This window comes from Balaenoptera borealis (genome assembly GCF_965194805.1).
Source record: "Balaenoptera borealis genome assembly, chromosome: 5".
NCBI classification, from domain to species: domain Eukaryota; kingdom Metazoa; phylum Chordata; class Mammalia; order Artiodactyla; family Balaenopteridae; genus Balaenoptera; species Balaenoptera borealis.
This window is the reverse complement of record NC_138862.1, coordinates 125333149-125349774: the sequence shown is the minus strand read 5'-3', so window position 1 is coordinate 125349774 and position 16626 is coordinate 125333149. Positions and strand designations below refer to the sequence as shown.

The window sequence follows — 16626 nt, the reverse complement described above, 5'->3', positions numbered from 1 at the left end:
ATTCTTCTGCCTCAGTTATTCTGCTCTTGATTACTCCTAGAGAATTTTTAATTTCATTTATTGTGTTGTTCATCACTGTTTGTTTGCTCTTTAGTTCTTCTAGGTCCTTGTTAAACGTTTCTTGTATTTTCTCCATTCTATTTCCAAAAATTTGGGTCATCTTTAGTATCATTACACTGAATTCTTTTTCTGGTAAACTGCCTATTTCCTCTTCATTTGTTTGGTCTGGTGGGTTTTTACTGTGCTCCTTCATCTGCTGTGTATTTCTCTGTCTTCTCTTTTTACTTAGCTTACTGTGTTTGGGGATCTCCTTTTCGCTGGCTGCAGGTTCGTAGTTCCCATTGGTTTTGGCGTCTGCCCCCAGTGGCTAAGGTTGGTTCAGTGGGTTGTGTAGGCTTCCTGGTGGAGGGGACTGTTGCCTGTTTTCTGATGGATGAGGCTGGATCTTGTCTTTCTGGTGGGCAGGACCACATCCAGTGGTGTGTTTTGGGGTGTCTGTGACCTTATTATGATTTTAGGCAGCCTCTGTGCTAATGGGTGGGGTTGTGTTCCTGTCTTGCTAGTTGTTTGGCATAGGGTGTCCAGCACTGGAACTTGCTGGTCGTTAAGTGGAGCTGGGTCTTAGCGTTGAGATGGAGATCTCTGGGAGAGCTCTCGCTGATTGATATTACAAGGGGCCAGGAGGTCTCTCATGGACCAATGTCCCGAACTCGTCTCTCCCACCTCAGAGGCTCAGGCCTGACACCTGGCCAGAGCACCAAGAGCCTGTCAGCCACATGACTCAGAAGAAAATGGAGAAAAGGGAAAAAAAAGAAAGAAAAAAATAAAACAAAGTTATTAAAATTAAAAAGAATAAATATTATTAAAATAAAAAAGTAATTAAAAAAAGAAGAGAGCAACCAAACCAATAAACAAATCCACCAATGATAACAAGCACTAAAAACTATACTAAAAATTGTGGACAGACAGAACCTTAGGACAAATGGTAAGAGCAAACCTATATATACAAAATCACACAAAGAAGCATGCACATACACACTCACAAAAAGAGAAAAAGGAAAAAATTATATATATATATATATATGGAAGAGAGCAACCAAATCAATAAACTAATCTACCAGCAATAATAAGCTATAAATACTAAACTAAGATAAACATAAAACTAGAAACATATTAGACGCAGAAATGAAACCCCAACTCTACAGTTGCTCCCAAAGTCTGCCACCTCAGTTTTGGGATGGTTCGCTTTCTATTCAGGTATTCCAGAGATGAAGGGTACATCAAGTTGATTGTGGAGGTTTAATCCACTGCTCCTGAGCCTGCACGGAGAAATTTCCCTTACTCTTCTTTGTTCGCACAGCGCCTGGGGTTCAGCTTTGGATTTCCCCTGCCTCTGCATGTAGGTCACCCTCTGGTGTCGTTCTTCGCCCAGACAGGAGGAAGTTAAAGGAGTGACTGATTAGGGGGCTCTGGCTCACTCAGGCTGGGGGCAGGGAGAGGTACGGAATGGGGGGTGAGCCTGCAGTGGCAGAGGCCGGCATGACATTGCAACAGCCAGAGTCACGCCGTGTGTTCTCCCGTGGAAGTTGCCCCTGGATCATGGGACGCTGGCAGTGACAGGCTACACAGGCTCCCAGGGGGGTGTGGATAGTGACCTGTGCTCGCACACAGGCTTCTTGGTGGTTGCAGCAACAACCTTAGCATTTCATGCCTGTCTCTGGGATCTGAGCTGATAGCCGAGGCTCACGCCCGTCTCTGGAGCTCAGTTAGGCAGTGCTCTGCCTTTTGTGGGCAGACAGGGAAGGAATCCCCTCTCCTCATGCACCCCGAAACAATGGTCTCTTGCCTCTTAGGCAGTTCCAGACTTTTTCCTGGACTCCCTCCTGGCTAGCTGTGGTGCAGTAGCCCCCTTCAGGCTGTGTTCACGCAGCCAACCCCAGTCCTCTCCCTGCGTTCTGACCTCCAAAGCCCGAGCCTCAGCTCCCAGCCCCGGCTCGCCCCAGTGGGTGAGCAGACAAGCCTCTCAGGCTGGTTAGTGCTGGTCGGCACGGATCCTCTGTGCGGGAATCTCTCCACTTTGCCCTCCACACCCCTGTTGCTGCGCTCTCCTCCGTGGCTCTGAAGCTTCCCCCGTCCGCCACCCGCAGTCTCCGCCCGCGAAGGGGCTTCCTAGTGTGTGGAAACTTTTCCTCCTTCACAGCTCCCTCCCAGAGGTGCAGGTCCCATCTCTATTCTTTTGTCTGGTTTTCCTTTTTTCTTTTGCCCTATCCAGGTACGTGGGGAGTTTCTTGCCTTTTGGGAGGTCTGAGGTCTTCTGCCAGCGTTCAGTAGGTGTTCTGTAGGAGCTGTTCCACATGTAGATGTATTTTTGATGTATTTGTGGGGAGGAAGGTGATCTCCATGTCTTACTCCTCCACCATCTTGAAGGCCCTCCCCTCCATTTTAAATATAGCAGTGCGTACATGTCAATCCCAAACTCCCTAACTATCCAAGTTTCTCTCTGAAATGGGAGGGCTTAAAATCAACCTTTTTTTTAAAGTGTAGATTTCTCAGTTCAGCTCTAATTTGATATTCTGGGCATGAGTACCTCATGTTGTGATTAGCATTTGTCCTTTCCATTTTATTACACCTAAAGTGAATACAGATGTCTCCGTGTAGAGTACACTTTAAGAAATCTTTCTGCTCAGCCCTCCAGCGGTGTGGTCAATGTTCCCTGCCTGCCAAGTGTGTGTACTGGGAGGACAGAGTGTGCAGCTAGAGCAGATGGTACCACCCTCCATCGGGAGAGACCTCACCAATCTGGAAGAGAAGCCTTTGCAGGACCTATCATTTTCCCTAAAGCTGGTGTCAAGAACCTGGGCATGTTTGCTCCAAAAGACTAGGTGCATTCTGGGGGTGTAGTGTTTCTCAAGGGGATGCTATGGCCATTTCAGGTGAGTTGGTTCTTGATGATATAAGACCGGCCTGCTCAAGGCAGGATATTTAGCACCCTTGACTCTTGCCCAATAAAGGCCACTAGCAATCCCCAGTCACTGTGATGAACAAAATCAGACACACAACACCTCCCACCCCCTCGATGAACTTTCCCCGTGAGGCAGTACTGGCCCTGGATGAGATTTTGCAAATTCACAGGATGCAGTCATTAGCCAATGATATTCAGGGAAATAAAGATGTGAAAGCTGTGACTGATAAGTGTAAGGTACTTCAAGGGGCCAGACTGATTTTTAATGACACATGTGACACACATTCAAAATACGTCTGATGGTGAAATGAGCTCCACATTCAGCCTCTTCCAATCTCAAACATGGACAGGGAGTTAGCCAGAAGTATGTGGCTTTTCTACAACATAATAACAGTGAGGAGAGCTAACTCTTAGGTAGTACGCACGTCATGCCAGTCACTGTTAAGCACTTTGCATATATTAACTCATTTAATCCTTCCAACAACCAAGAACGCTATGAGGTAACTATTGCTAATATTGTTCCATTTCATAGATGAGAAAGCAGGCATGGAGAGATAAGTGACTTGCCCAAGGTCACACAGGTAGTTAATAGAGGTAGGATTCGAGCCCAGTCTCTCTGGCTCCAGAGCCAGATGTTTACCACCCATGCTTGGATGAGGATGTGGAAATGAAGTTCCCCACCCCCGGAGCTCTGTAGACATTGAGCTCTGCCTGGTTACTCTCACCGCAAGTGCCCCAGCTGTGCAATACAGAGAAAAATGAGTTCCTCTGAGATTGGGATTTTTCTGAGAGGTGGTGGATCATGTTTCAAGGATCAGGAATAGGATATGGAATCATGATCTGGGTGGAAACTATGGTTGGTAAATTATAAGCTTTTTGGTTTCATGACCCCTTTATGCTCTTAAACATTGCTAATGACTCTGAAGAGCTTTTATCTATGTGGTTTATATCTATCGATATTTACTGTTTTAGAAACTAAAACTAAGAAACTTACAAATGCTTATTTATTAACTTATTTAAAAATCACAATAATAAACACATTCCAGGTTAACATATATAACATAATTTGATCCAAAAAATACAGTTTCCAAAACAAAATTAGTGTGAAGAGTGGCATCATGCACATTTTTGCAATCTCTTCAGTGTCTGCCTTGAATATCCTCATATCTTCTCTGCCTTCAATCTGTTGTGATATGCCTTTTAGGTCAAAGTATGTGAGGAAAAAAAATATGGCCTCACCCAGATATATAGTTGGAAAAGGGAGGAGTATTTTAATCTTTTCAGATAATTGTAGCTATTCTTCTCTGATACTGTACCAGAACTCCATAGGCAATGGTTTCTTAAAGTTTAGCTACAATACCATAAAGTATCTGAAATCACATCAATGAACTTATTATACACTGCTGCATTAAAATCCATTGGTCTATTTCACACTTTGAATGAATCTTTTACCCATACATTCTGTGTAACAGTATGCATTGGTCATTTAGAAGTTATTGATTTATGGTTAAGTAGATCTTTCAAAAGTTGACATATTTCATTATACATTATCAAACAGTCAGTCATTAATAGCACTACTCACTTCATCAGAAAAGTATTAAAGCATTGGTAAATTGTCACACTCTCTATGGCAGACACAAATTTTCCATAATTGAAGTCTCAAATTTATCATTGGCAATCACTACTATGAGTTCTTTTCCTTGAAGTGACAGGCTTACTTTAAAAGAAAGTTTGCCACACACTCAAGTTTGAATAAACATAGTTTGTCTGTCAATCATTCCTTCAGGTAAAAATAGCATCCCCTACAAAAACGTCCTAGTTCAGCTCCCATTCAAATTAAATCACATGAATGTTTTTCCTAGAGACAAACCAGTGTACTTTGCTCTGCAAAGATGTTTTATGTGTACTTTCCATTTTGTCACACAGAATATTAAAATACAGATACTCAAGGATTGAGATTTAATAAAATGGGTAATATTTACCAAATCATTAAAGTCATTCTTAAGTGAAATTGGCCTTATTTCTATCTTTCTTTATTTTTACAGTGACTGTATGTCACATAGAATGCAGTCAGGTGCTACTACGGCACCAGCACTTTTATTCACCACTGGTTTTATAACAACAATGCAAATATCAACACAGGGACAAAGTCAAATAATGTCTTAGTGTTCATATGATGATGATTTTGACTTTGTGGACATAGCAGAAAGGGCCTTGGGGATCCAAGGGGTCTACAGATTACACTTTGAGAACCCCTCTCCTGGAACATCATACCCACATGAAAGAACAGAGAGCACAGGAGTTAGATTCAAAGGGTCTAGACGTCGGTCCTTGATCCACTCCTTACTATCAAAGTGACCTTGGGTGAATCAGGTAATCTCTCTGAGACTCAGTTTCCTCACCTGAAAAATAGAATCAACCCAATCTGTTGGTCAAGGGTATGCAAGAGTAGGAACAAAATACATTCTAAAAATCAATTTCATTCATTCATTCATTCATCAATTTCTTTCATTCATTCATTCATTCATTTCCCCCAGAATCTTATGGGAGGAATTAGGAGACAACTACACCAATTTCTGCTGATGTGTCAGGAGGCATGTTACTGCAGAGGAAAAGGTAATTGTGAGATAGAGGTAGGTGATAAGGGGCTGGAGCCATGGAAACCCCGCCATCCAGCCCCAGACACTGCAGGGGTTCCTCTTCCAGTCTGGCCCCTCCAGGGGGCTCTTGGTGATGCTGAGTTCAGCCACCTTAGGCCACAGCCACTGCGAGATAGCCCCATGCCGCTGGCCCCATTTCCCCACGGAACCCGTTGCTGGTCCCAAGTGCGTGTGCATCTGTGCATTGCACTCCCACACACAGGTCCTGGCACACTAAGTCTCCCACCCCAGAAAGCAGATTGGAAAACAAGATTTTTTTTTTACATTATTTTTGAATTTTATTTATTTTTTTATACAGCAGGTTCTTATTAGTTATCCATTTTATACATATTAGTGTATATATGTCAATCCCAATCTCCCAATTCATCCCACCACCACCCCCCCGCCACTTTCCCCCTTTGGTGTCCATACGTTTGTTCTCTACATCTGTGTCTCTATTTCTGTCTTGCAAACTGGTTCATTTGTACCATTTTTCTAGGAAAGCAAGATTTTTAAAGTGATATTGTTACTGAGTACAAGCTCCTTCTGCTCACCACACGACAGGCCAATAAATCAGGAGACAAGGTGTTGAGACAAGGAATAGCAACTTTATTCAGAAAGCCAGGCATCTGAGAAGTTGGCAAACTAATGTCCTAGAATACCATCAGGGTCTGGACGCTAGTTTCCTTTATAGAACAGAGATGGGGACGAGGTGAGGACATAAAGTAAAAAGGCCATAAGTCTTACAAAACATCTCCTGGTTTGGCCAGCCTAGGGGAGGGGATGTGTTAATTTCTTCTGTCTTGCAGCCATTCACAGGTAGGCAGGGTCAGAATGTTTCCCTGTGAGCTGAACTAAGGCACTTTAGTTTAACATTTAGGCAGAAGGGCAATGTTCCCCAATAGAGGCCATTATGCATGCCAGTAGCTATAGACAACATCCTTTTAGTGATCATAGTAACAAAAAGCAACAGAGGGGGCTTCCCTGGTGGCGCAGTGGTTGGGGGTCTGCCTGCCAGTGCAGGGGACGCGGGTTCGGGCCCTGGTCCGGGGGGATCCCGCGTGCCACAGAGCGGCTGGGCCCGTGGGCCACGATTGCTGGGCCTGCGCGTCTGGAGCCCGTGCTCCGCGGCGGGAGGGGCCGCGATGGTGGGAGGCCCACGCGCCGCGATGGGGAGTGGTCCCCACTCGCCGCAACTGGAGAAAGCCCCCGCACAGAAGCGAGGACCCAACACAGCCATAAATAAATAAATAAATAACTTAAAAAAAAAAAAAGCAACAGAGAGCAAAGGTTAAAGTAAAAGAAACAGATCCAACATGGAGTCAGATCTTGTTCTTCCCTGTTACAATATTTTTTATATAGAAACCATTAGGTCTGATCTTTTACTTTTAAGTACATCACCCTCCCACTATAGTGCTTTATTAGTTACAACGAATTCTAGCGACAGGCCTCACAAAAGATCAAGACAGCCCAATGTGTCATTCACAGATACTGGGAACTGCAGTTTTAAATATCCTTCCTCCTCAGGATTCTATCCCAGGACATTCCTTCCACAGTCTCTCTCTCAACTTGCTGTGCTTTTAATTTGCTATTTGATGTGATTCTAAGTAAAGAAAAATTTTTAAATGATTAGCATAGATTTTACAATTTATCTTTATACTGTGCAATGCCAATTTGTTTCAAATGCAAACAGAAGAGCAGTTAACTGCTGTGCAGAATCTCTGAAAATTACAGCATTTGCATGTTCTAGCTCAGGTATGCATATGTATTTAATTCTTTATCAAAGCATTGTAAAGGCTACACAAATGGTACTCGAAGGTTTTCATTTCACTTCTTGATATGCGCATATTCTATCAACATTCTCTACATTTGACTTGCTGATAGTAAGGACGGACGGTGTGAAAAGAAAAGGAATAATGGATTGTTTTATCTTCCCTTTTCTTCTCTGTCATCATTTTCAGCATAAGTGATTGGCTACTACAGGGAAGTAGCATAGTAAGAAAGGATAGGACAAGGTTCTTTGGTTGCTTGCCTTTTTTCTGTGTTCACAACAATTTTGGTTCAAACAGAGGGGTAGCCTCTCGGGGCTGTCAGCTCCCTGCTTAGTGGACTATTCAGTCGTAGCTGTCATATGCTTACCTTGTTCTGTCTCTGAGTCCCCCTGAATGCCACTCCCCGATCCCCACATCGTGGGTCCACCATAATGCTGTGCTTATGGTGCATCCTGAATGCTAGATATGAACAGAGAGCAAGGAATGGGGAGGCATGCCTATTACACCCATCTCCACTGCTCAGAACACGCTCCATCATCCCATCAGCCTTCATTTACAAAACCCAAGTTCAAAGATAAAATTATTAAGAATTTCAACATGATGACAGCAGAGATTTCAACCTAGCTCAGGGCCCTCTTGAGCACATGGCCCCCATGTACCTCTCAGGTCACACACCCATGAAACTGGCCCTACCCCATTGCCTCTACTCTGGCCACATGGGTCTCTGCAGTCCCATGTCCCTTCCTTCTGAAGGGCACTACAGTGTGCTGCCCCCTCTGCCTGAAACTCAGTCCCCTCCCTCATGGCCTGAGTGCCTCCCTGTTTCTCCTCCTGTGATCTCAGCTCAGCCATCACATCCTTAGCTTAGACCTCCCTGCCTGACCTGCCCAGGTCAGAAGTCTCTTAGAACCAAGAAGCCCTCCTTCAATGCATGTATCACCATCACCATCCTTCATAAAGGTAGGTGATTATCTGATTCCTTATTCTGTTCATCACTGTTTTGCCAGTGCTGGGTGCACAGTCCCTAATAAATATGAGGTGAGTGAATGGATGAATAAACAAATGAATGTTTTTGCAACCACAACACACAAGTCAGATGAAGAGGTGGGTTAAACGAGTGTGGCGTGAATTCTAGTTTTTGTGTAAAGGGAGCTAAGTCCCATCTCAGTCTGAGCTGGTGCAAACTAAGTGAGCATGGCATAGCCCTTGTGAACTTCACTGTCTCTTCTAGGAGGTAATGAAGACTTGAGGATAGGGTATCTTTACCCCTTAAGGTATACAAGTCATTTTTTTGTGTCTCCAGCCCCAGCATGGTGCCTTGCACTTACTTACTCCATCCTCAAAAAATTCTGGTTCTACTGAGTTGAATTGAGCTGAATTTAGTTCTATGAAAATACGTTGCCCTGAGGTTTACTTTTTCTTACCTTCCCCTTGTGTCTGCATTTCCCCCTCCTCCTTTGTCTTTTCCTCCTTCCTCTCCTTTCTTCTTGTTCAGGATTTCTAAGCCTTGAGAACTACTTTAGGTGTGATCAAATATCTCCAACAGAAAATTACCCTCATTTCTATTCAGTTTAATTGGACTCTTCAAAGAGAAATGGGTCTTAGAATCATGGCTGTAGTTGGGCACTCCAGAGAACACCCCAGAACCAGTCTGGGCTCATTCGCTGCTAATATTCCCATATTGGCATTGATCTTGGGATAGAATCTCAAGGCAGGCATGTCAGAAATCCATCCCTTCAACCCCAGCCAATTCAGAGCAGAAATGAAAGTTGAGGAGGCAATGTAACCTATTCTCCTGCCCTGAAGGCTGCAGAGCTAGCCTTGTCTGAGAGGCAGTACTGGCCTGAGCTACAGCGATGGAATGGGAACCAGCCTTCTTGTTAGAGCCTGGCCCACAAGCTGTCTGTCTTGTCCATTATTCCACAACTACATTCGAGAAATGGACAGGAGGGAATGTAGTGAAAATGGAGTGTTCATAATGAAATTGAGGATCGACAAAATAATAAAAAACAAAAGCCTAAAGGTAAAACTGGTATTGACTGACCATCTCAGAAAACATTGTCAGTAAGAGATCGGGGCACGCTTTCTATAAGTAAAATGGGGTGGGGACTTTCTCTCCTGAGTGAGCCTTGAGTGGGAATGTAGTATGTTACTGGAAGCAATTCCCTCGGCGGTCCCCTTAGAAGTTATGGGGCTGCTTGGAGATGGCGCGGTGGGGCAGAGAGGGCTTGGAGTTAGGACTCAGCCGTACTTGGGGTTTACACCAACTTTTGCTCTGTGACCTTGAGCAAGTAATAACTCCTTTGATCCTTTTTGTTGTTGTTAATTTGTACAGATTGGTATAAAACATCTGCCTTGCAGGGTTGTTGTGAAGATTAAACCAGATCACCTGGAGGGAGGTATAAAGCTCGATGCCTGACACACAGCAGGCATGCAGTCATATTACCCCTTTCTCCTCACGGTGCCTGTTCTCTGTGGGCAGATGCCTGGTCACCCTGAGCATGAGGACCCCCTTAAACTGTAGACTGTAGGCACCCCACCCTGGTCGCAGCAGTGCAGCTGGGGCAATGTCAGACCAGGCTTGGGGCATGTCAGGTAGATATTCTCCCTGCGACATTATCTCCTGGGCCCTTTTACAGGTGACACAGTTGAAACCCAGAGAGTCACTATAATTTGACTAAATCAACAAGTCAGTAGTGAACCTGGAACGTGACTCAGGCCCCTGGGCTCAAGCCTGTGTTTTACTCCCCAGCAGCCTATAGCTGGACACCTTGCTGCCCGTGTCATGTGGCACACACACACCCCTTTTGCACTATGAAGGGTCTTTCTGGACATCTGCACATCGTCTCCCCAACAAGCCTGTAAGCTCCCTCAACACAGGAAGAGAACATGTCTCAGATCTTCAGTACTTTCCAGGACACTTACTACAGGGCTTACAGTCAAGGTTCAAGAAATAAACATCCATCAACTGAGATAAAGAAGATATTTTTGTGGCCTTGTTTTAGTGCTGAGAAATAGCTATAATACACATGAACCCAGCTGACGGAGAGAAATGTATTCATTTCACAACATGGTCAGCTCTTTAAGAAGTTAGCTTTTCAGGCTCCACAGGGATTCTGGAACTCACATAAACTCACCCCCGCTGTTTGGAGAGAACATGGCAACTCCAAGTGGTGTCCCTGTCCCCGCAGGGAAGTGGTAGGTGAGAGACAGGAAGGAGGGGGGAGGGGAGAAGGGGGAAGTGGCTACAGCAACGCGGGGTGCTTAAACCAAGAGTAAAGGACAGAGGCAAGCAGTGCTGCTCACATTTACTGAGCAAACAGATCACCTGGGGACCCTAATTAATCTAGAAGATGCAAACTATTATATATAGGCTGGGTAAACAACAAGGTCCTACTATATAGCACAGGGAACTATATCCAATATCCTGTGATAAACCATATGGAAAAGAATATAAAAAAGAATATATATATATATATATATATATATATATAATCGAATCACTTTGCTGTACAGCAAAAATTAACACAATATTGTAAATCAACTATACTTCAAAAAAAAAAAAAAAAGACATCATGGACACACCAGAAAAAAAAAAAAAAAAGATGCATATCCTGACTCAGGAGGTCCAGGTGGGACCTGGGAGTCTGTATTCCTAACAAGCTCCCCAGGGATGCCCAGGCCGCTGCTTCACAGAGCACACTTTGAAGAATCAAGGATGTTGTCACAAAACAAAAGACAGTGAAAGCTTTGGCCTTTTTCTCCTTTCCTCTGCAGTCATTTGTCTTTTGACCGTGGGCAAATTCCTTAATCTCATACTGGGCAGAGGGCAAGCGAGAAACCTCCTAGGAAAAGTGGCAAACTGAGACAATCAGCCAGCTCCCCTGCACGATGACCACCCACACACCCCACTTTTTCTGCCGGGTACACCGGATAGGGCACATTTCAGTCTTACCATCCAGGACGTGAACGTGTTGGTATGAGTCTCTAAAGGCCGCTTCTGCTTTGACAATTATCTGTGTGGAGGAAATGGTCTGGTTTTGGGTTTGCAAATCTGGTCCAGTGGAAGCTCTGTGTTCAGTCTGGCCGTTCTCAGGATCCCCGCTCTCTGCCTTCCATCCTCCTGCAGGGGAAATCTGTGCATTCAAGATCCATGGCCAGGAGCTGCCCTTCGAGGCTGTGGTGCTCAACAAGACGTCGGGAGAGGGCCGGCTCCGCGCCAGGAGCCCCATCGACTGTGAGCTGCAAAAGGAGTACACGTTCATTATCCAGGCCTACGATTGCGGCACAGGGCCCCAGGAGACGGCCTGGAAGAAATCACACAAGTGAGTGACCTGATGGAGCTCCCTGGACCCCTCCCACCCCTTCCCGCCCATCTCCGTTCACACGCTGCTCTTCAGATATGCATGTGCAGTGGTCACACCATGCTGCTCCAGCCTGCCCGACTGCTGGCCGGGTCCCCAGGCCCCTACAGGCATCAGCGCGGGCCTCCTTCTACCCCTAGAATACTCCACCCCTCTGCTTCACATGAAGATACTCCTATTTTACCATCAGGACTGAGTTCAGATGTCACTTCCTCTGGGAAGCCTTCTGTCAGCCAGCCCATCCCTGCAGACCTCGTTGGGACATTTTCCTGGATTTCTGCCAGGCCATGTGCTTCTCTCCATCACAGCACTTTTCATTTGGGGTTGTAACTCTCAAATAGAGTTTAGCACAGCGCCTAACCCAGAGTAAGAGTGGTTCAGTTCTTACTGGATGGAGTGAATGAATAGTGGAGGGAATGGGGAGATGATCTAGAGGAAATGTGTTGCCTAAAGCTAGGTAACTAGGAAGGTCAGAGAAGGGGAGGCACCTCTCTGGGGTGGATTCATCTCGGAGGATCGGGGCAAGGACAGGTAAAGGGGTCTCAATGGGAGGGAGGACAGAGCACTCAGACAACAGCCACCCTGACTGTCTTGTGGTTTCTCTACTCTCCTGACCTCGGGACCTGAGTCAGTACCCGTGGGATGTGTGGGAGGATGGTGCGATTCTTTCTTTACCGCCATCTCTTCCTTCCCGTGTGTGGTCCTAGGGCCGTGGTCCATATCCAGGTGAAGGACGTCAATGAGTTTGCTCCCACCTTCAAAGAGCCGGCCTACAAGGCCGTCGTGACAGAGGGCAAGATCTACGACAGCATCCTGCAGGTGGAGGCTGTCGATGAGGACTGCTCCCCGCAGTACAGCCAGATTTGCAACTATGAAATCGTCACAACTGATGTGCCTTTTGCCATCGACAGAAATGGTGAGTGTCCTGAGAGGACCCCGGTGAACGGAAGCAGGGAAACAGCTCCACCCCCCACCCCTTTGAAGGCCAAGGGAGGGCTCTGAATGCACTTGGCAGGTGACGCCTCCCTTGCTATCCCTGATGTAGGCTCTGTAACCCAGAACTCAGCCCTGCACTAGAAGGGATGACCTTATGTGATCGGCAGCCCGGCCAGGTCTAAAACACCCCAGAAACCTCCTCAGTGAATAGTCTATAGAACTCACAATGCCACGCATTTGGATACTGAAGACAGGTTGGTTTTCTGGTAGAATTTTCCTGCTGTCATCCAGATGTGAGCCATGCCATCAACTCCGCCACATCTGAGTTTCCTGTATAACAAGTTGTAACATGAGCCACACCACAACAATCTGCTCCCAGACAGAGAGAAGGTGCAGATTTTGGAAACACCGTCCAAGCTATAGATCCATTCAGGAATCTTTAAAGCTCTTGCCAAGGGTTTTTGAGAACCTCCACCCCAGTGAGAATGAGGAATGAAAGACCCCTCCCACCCCACTCCAATCTCAAACTAAACTTACTGAACTGAAAACAATCGTAGAAAGCCATTTGGTTATTTCCCCATCACCATTATTAAAAAACTCATTTCAGTGTAAACACCACAGCCAGAGGCCCAATCAACTCAGCCCACTTTAACTGTAATTCTCAATAACTTGATAGTAATCAAGTATATTGTTTCATTATTAGCATGAGTGTGTGAGCATACGTACATTATCCTCACTTTGTTTCAAATAGGATTTAGCTGCTCAATGATGGGAAAGTTGCAAAACCTGAGGCTCATCCACGCCGTAAATGTTTATTAAGTGCCAGGCACAGTGCTGGGAACTGGGAATAGAGATAGAGGGGAAGTCAAAACAGAAGTGGGCCTGCCCACATGGAGCTTACCATCTAGCAAAAAAATAAAAATAAAAATAAAAAATAGAAAGTCAGGCAGCGTCAAGGATGAGGGTGGTGCACAAAGCGTGCCATGAACCAGGGTTAGGCAGCGAATTAGCCCTCAGCCTCCTGGTAGCCAATGCCTAGAGGGAAATACCATCAGTCACCTGCTCGCAAATCTTCAGTGCTTCCCGTGTTTCTTGATGTTGAGACCAGGGAGAAACTTACCCTATGACAGAGTCTTCTGCATCCTGAGAATTGCAGCAGATTCCATAGGGCATGGAGGCCAAGAAGAAACCCTCATCCTTGGTCTCCTGGAGTTTATGATCTGTCTCAGAAGATGAAACCAATATTCATCAAACAGACAAAATGGTAATAAGGAAGTTTCCTTAAAAGATGCTCAAACACGTGGCCAGTGTCAGTTACACACCTGGACATCACTAGATGCTAAGTGTGTAGGACACAAGATCAACACATGAGAAAGCAAAGGAGAAAATACTGGACTTTAAAGTTTGGTTCAGGACTAAGAAGCAGGTAATTTCAATTAGAAGAACTGCTCCTGATAGCTTTTCCTACAGGCCCTATGAATTGGCTGGCCTGTCCCCACCACACAGACATACATGACACACGCACACACATACACACACACACACGCCACTCTACAAAATATGAAACAACTGCTTTGTATGTTTCTGGTCCCCTATGATAAGTCTATGTCCACAAGAGCTGTGGAACTTGGGGAGTGACAAGTCCTTGCTGAAGAGCTAGACTGGACAAGGGAGAGGGTATCTGGAACAAGTGGTCAAGCTGCCCTTGGCCTCCTGCCTTAGTTCTGGAGAGCCACGACCCGGGAGAGAGGAGATGCAAATTCCTTCACCTGAGGGTAAACTGCCCCAGTCATGAAGATAATTACTCACCTTGATGAGCCATTTCACTTACACATGCCAATTTATTTACCTAGCTGTCTCATTAAAAGTGAGTAATGGTTCTTCACCAGGCCTTTGCCTCCAGCGTTGGTTTACAGCCTGAGATGAAGAGGAGAGCCGGCACTCCCGGGGAGCATGACCCCCCTCCCCGCCCGCCCCGCCCATGGCGAGGTTTACAAAAGCAGTTCTCAAGTAATGAAGGCAGGACCTAAGGGCAAACACAGAAGCAGCTCCCATTCTAATGAGCTTCCCAGTTGGCCCTTATCCATCACTTCTCCCAGTGACCTTCCCAGCTCCTTGAAGAAGTTCTTTGCATGCACATTAGAAAAAGTACTGCTGGGCTTCCCTGGTGGCGCAGTGGTTAGGAATCCACCTGCCAATACAGGGGACACGGGTTCCAGCCCTGGCCCGGGAAGATTCCACATGCCACGGAGCAACTAAGCCCGCACACCACAACTACTGAGCCCGCATGCCACAACTACTGAAGCCCGCACACCTAGAGCCCGTGCTCCACAACAAGAGAAGCCACTGCAATGAGAAGCCCATGCACCACAACAAAGAGTAGCCCCGGCTCGCCACACCTAGAGAAAGCCCGCGCGCAGCAATGAAGACCCAATGCAGCCAAAACTAAAATAAATAAAATAAAATAAATTAATTAAAAAAAAAAAAAAAGAAGGAGTACTGTTGAGTTGGGCTCCACTCATTCAGGCCCCAGGACTTTTTCTTTTAATGCAAGACTCAACCTCTTCCAACCAGAAGTCTTCGGCCTCCCTTCCCTTGAATTCCTCCCCTGAAAAATCATGGCAGCAACAGTCCCTGCCCCATTGTGGGGTAATGAGGCCTCAGGGAGAGGCAGTGCCTGGGGATGACGTTCACAAGGTACTTAGCATATAGTGTTCCATTCATGGTGCCATGATTATTAGATATTTACCTGGGTGACTGGGACATGAAGGGTATTCATTCCCCACGGATTTACAGACTGAAATTATGAGCAAATAACTGAGTTGGTGACATTACCTCCCTCTTGGGAAGTTCTGGATCCATTTCAGACGGCTTCCAGCCCCCCGTCTTCTAGCATTTGGCTGGTCTCTCTGAGATTGGTAAGACTTAGTTCCTCACTTCCATTGAAATGATGGAAAAACTGATTCCTAAAGCATGAAGAGCGGGCCATATAGCACCTGTCACCCCAGTGGCAGAGTGGGGACTGGAGCCAGGTCCCCTGAGTGTTGGTGCCAAAGCCTTTTCACCAGTGATATTATCACTGTCCTCAGTGACATTTGACAGGAACGCATGGCAATGGTATTTAAGTGCAAAAATACAAAGTTGTGTCTTAATCCTACGCCTACCACTCTGTGTATGTGTGTGTGTGAGAGAGAGAGAGGTCCTTGACAAGTTACTTAAACCTGGCCTCAGATCCTCATTGTAACGTGGGAATTCAGTACCGCACTCAGCCAGGGGTGGGAATGATGGCTGAGGAAGCAGCAGGGCTCTCAGTGACACCCGGTCTCCACTTGGCAGACTTTTCTACCTTCCAAGCAGTGGTTGGTCTCATGCAGCCTCTGCTGAGCCCTCCGCAGGCTGCCCTGGTGAGTAACAGGTGTCGGACACCTATGAGCACAGCGTGTCCTCAAGTCTGTTCTCCAAGTACATGAAAACACTTCTCTTCCACCTGAATTGAAGAGAAACACACGTCCTTTGTGGAAAACAAGGGAAGCATAGAAAAGTATGAAGAAGAAGTAAGTCACCTGTAATCCCACCAAAGAGAACCACTACTGACATTCTACCAACACTTTTTCTATGAAGCTCTTGAACAAAATAAGGCCACGCTTTCCTTGCTTTTCTTTATCTTCCCCTTTTCACTTAACATTCGATTGTGTAGATTTTTTCCCTCCGTAAACATGCTTCATAATTAGCACTTTTAGCACGAACAGCAGTCCGTCTAAGCAGAGAATCAGGCTTAGCTTGTCTCTTACTATTGGGCATCCAGTTTCTTTACTCTTTTTCAATGTAATAAATAATGCTTAGATGAACATATTTGCACCTTTGTCTGCAATTTTTATCATTTTTTCTGGAGTCAGTTGTTAGACGTGGAATTGCATGGCCAAAAGGTATGAACACTTGCAAAGTGACTGGCC

At 45.7% G+C, this 16626-nt stretch overlaps 1 protein-coding gene across 1 annotated transcript in view; it reads left to right on the top strand.

Moving 5' to 3' along the window:
• CLSTN2 (calsyntenin 2) overlaps positions 1-16626 on the top strand; it is a 657417-nt gene that overhangs the window by 476692 nt on the left and 164099 nt on the right. Inside the window, exons 3-4 of the mRNA XM_082392369.1 lie at positions 11503-11698; positions 12445-12653. Coding sequence (XP_082248495.1) covers positions 11503-11698; positions 12445-12653 — 405 coding nt within the window. The remainder of the gene's footprint in view (positions 1-11502; positions 11699-12444; positions 12654-16626) is intronic.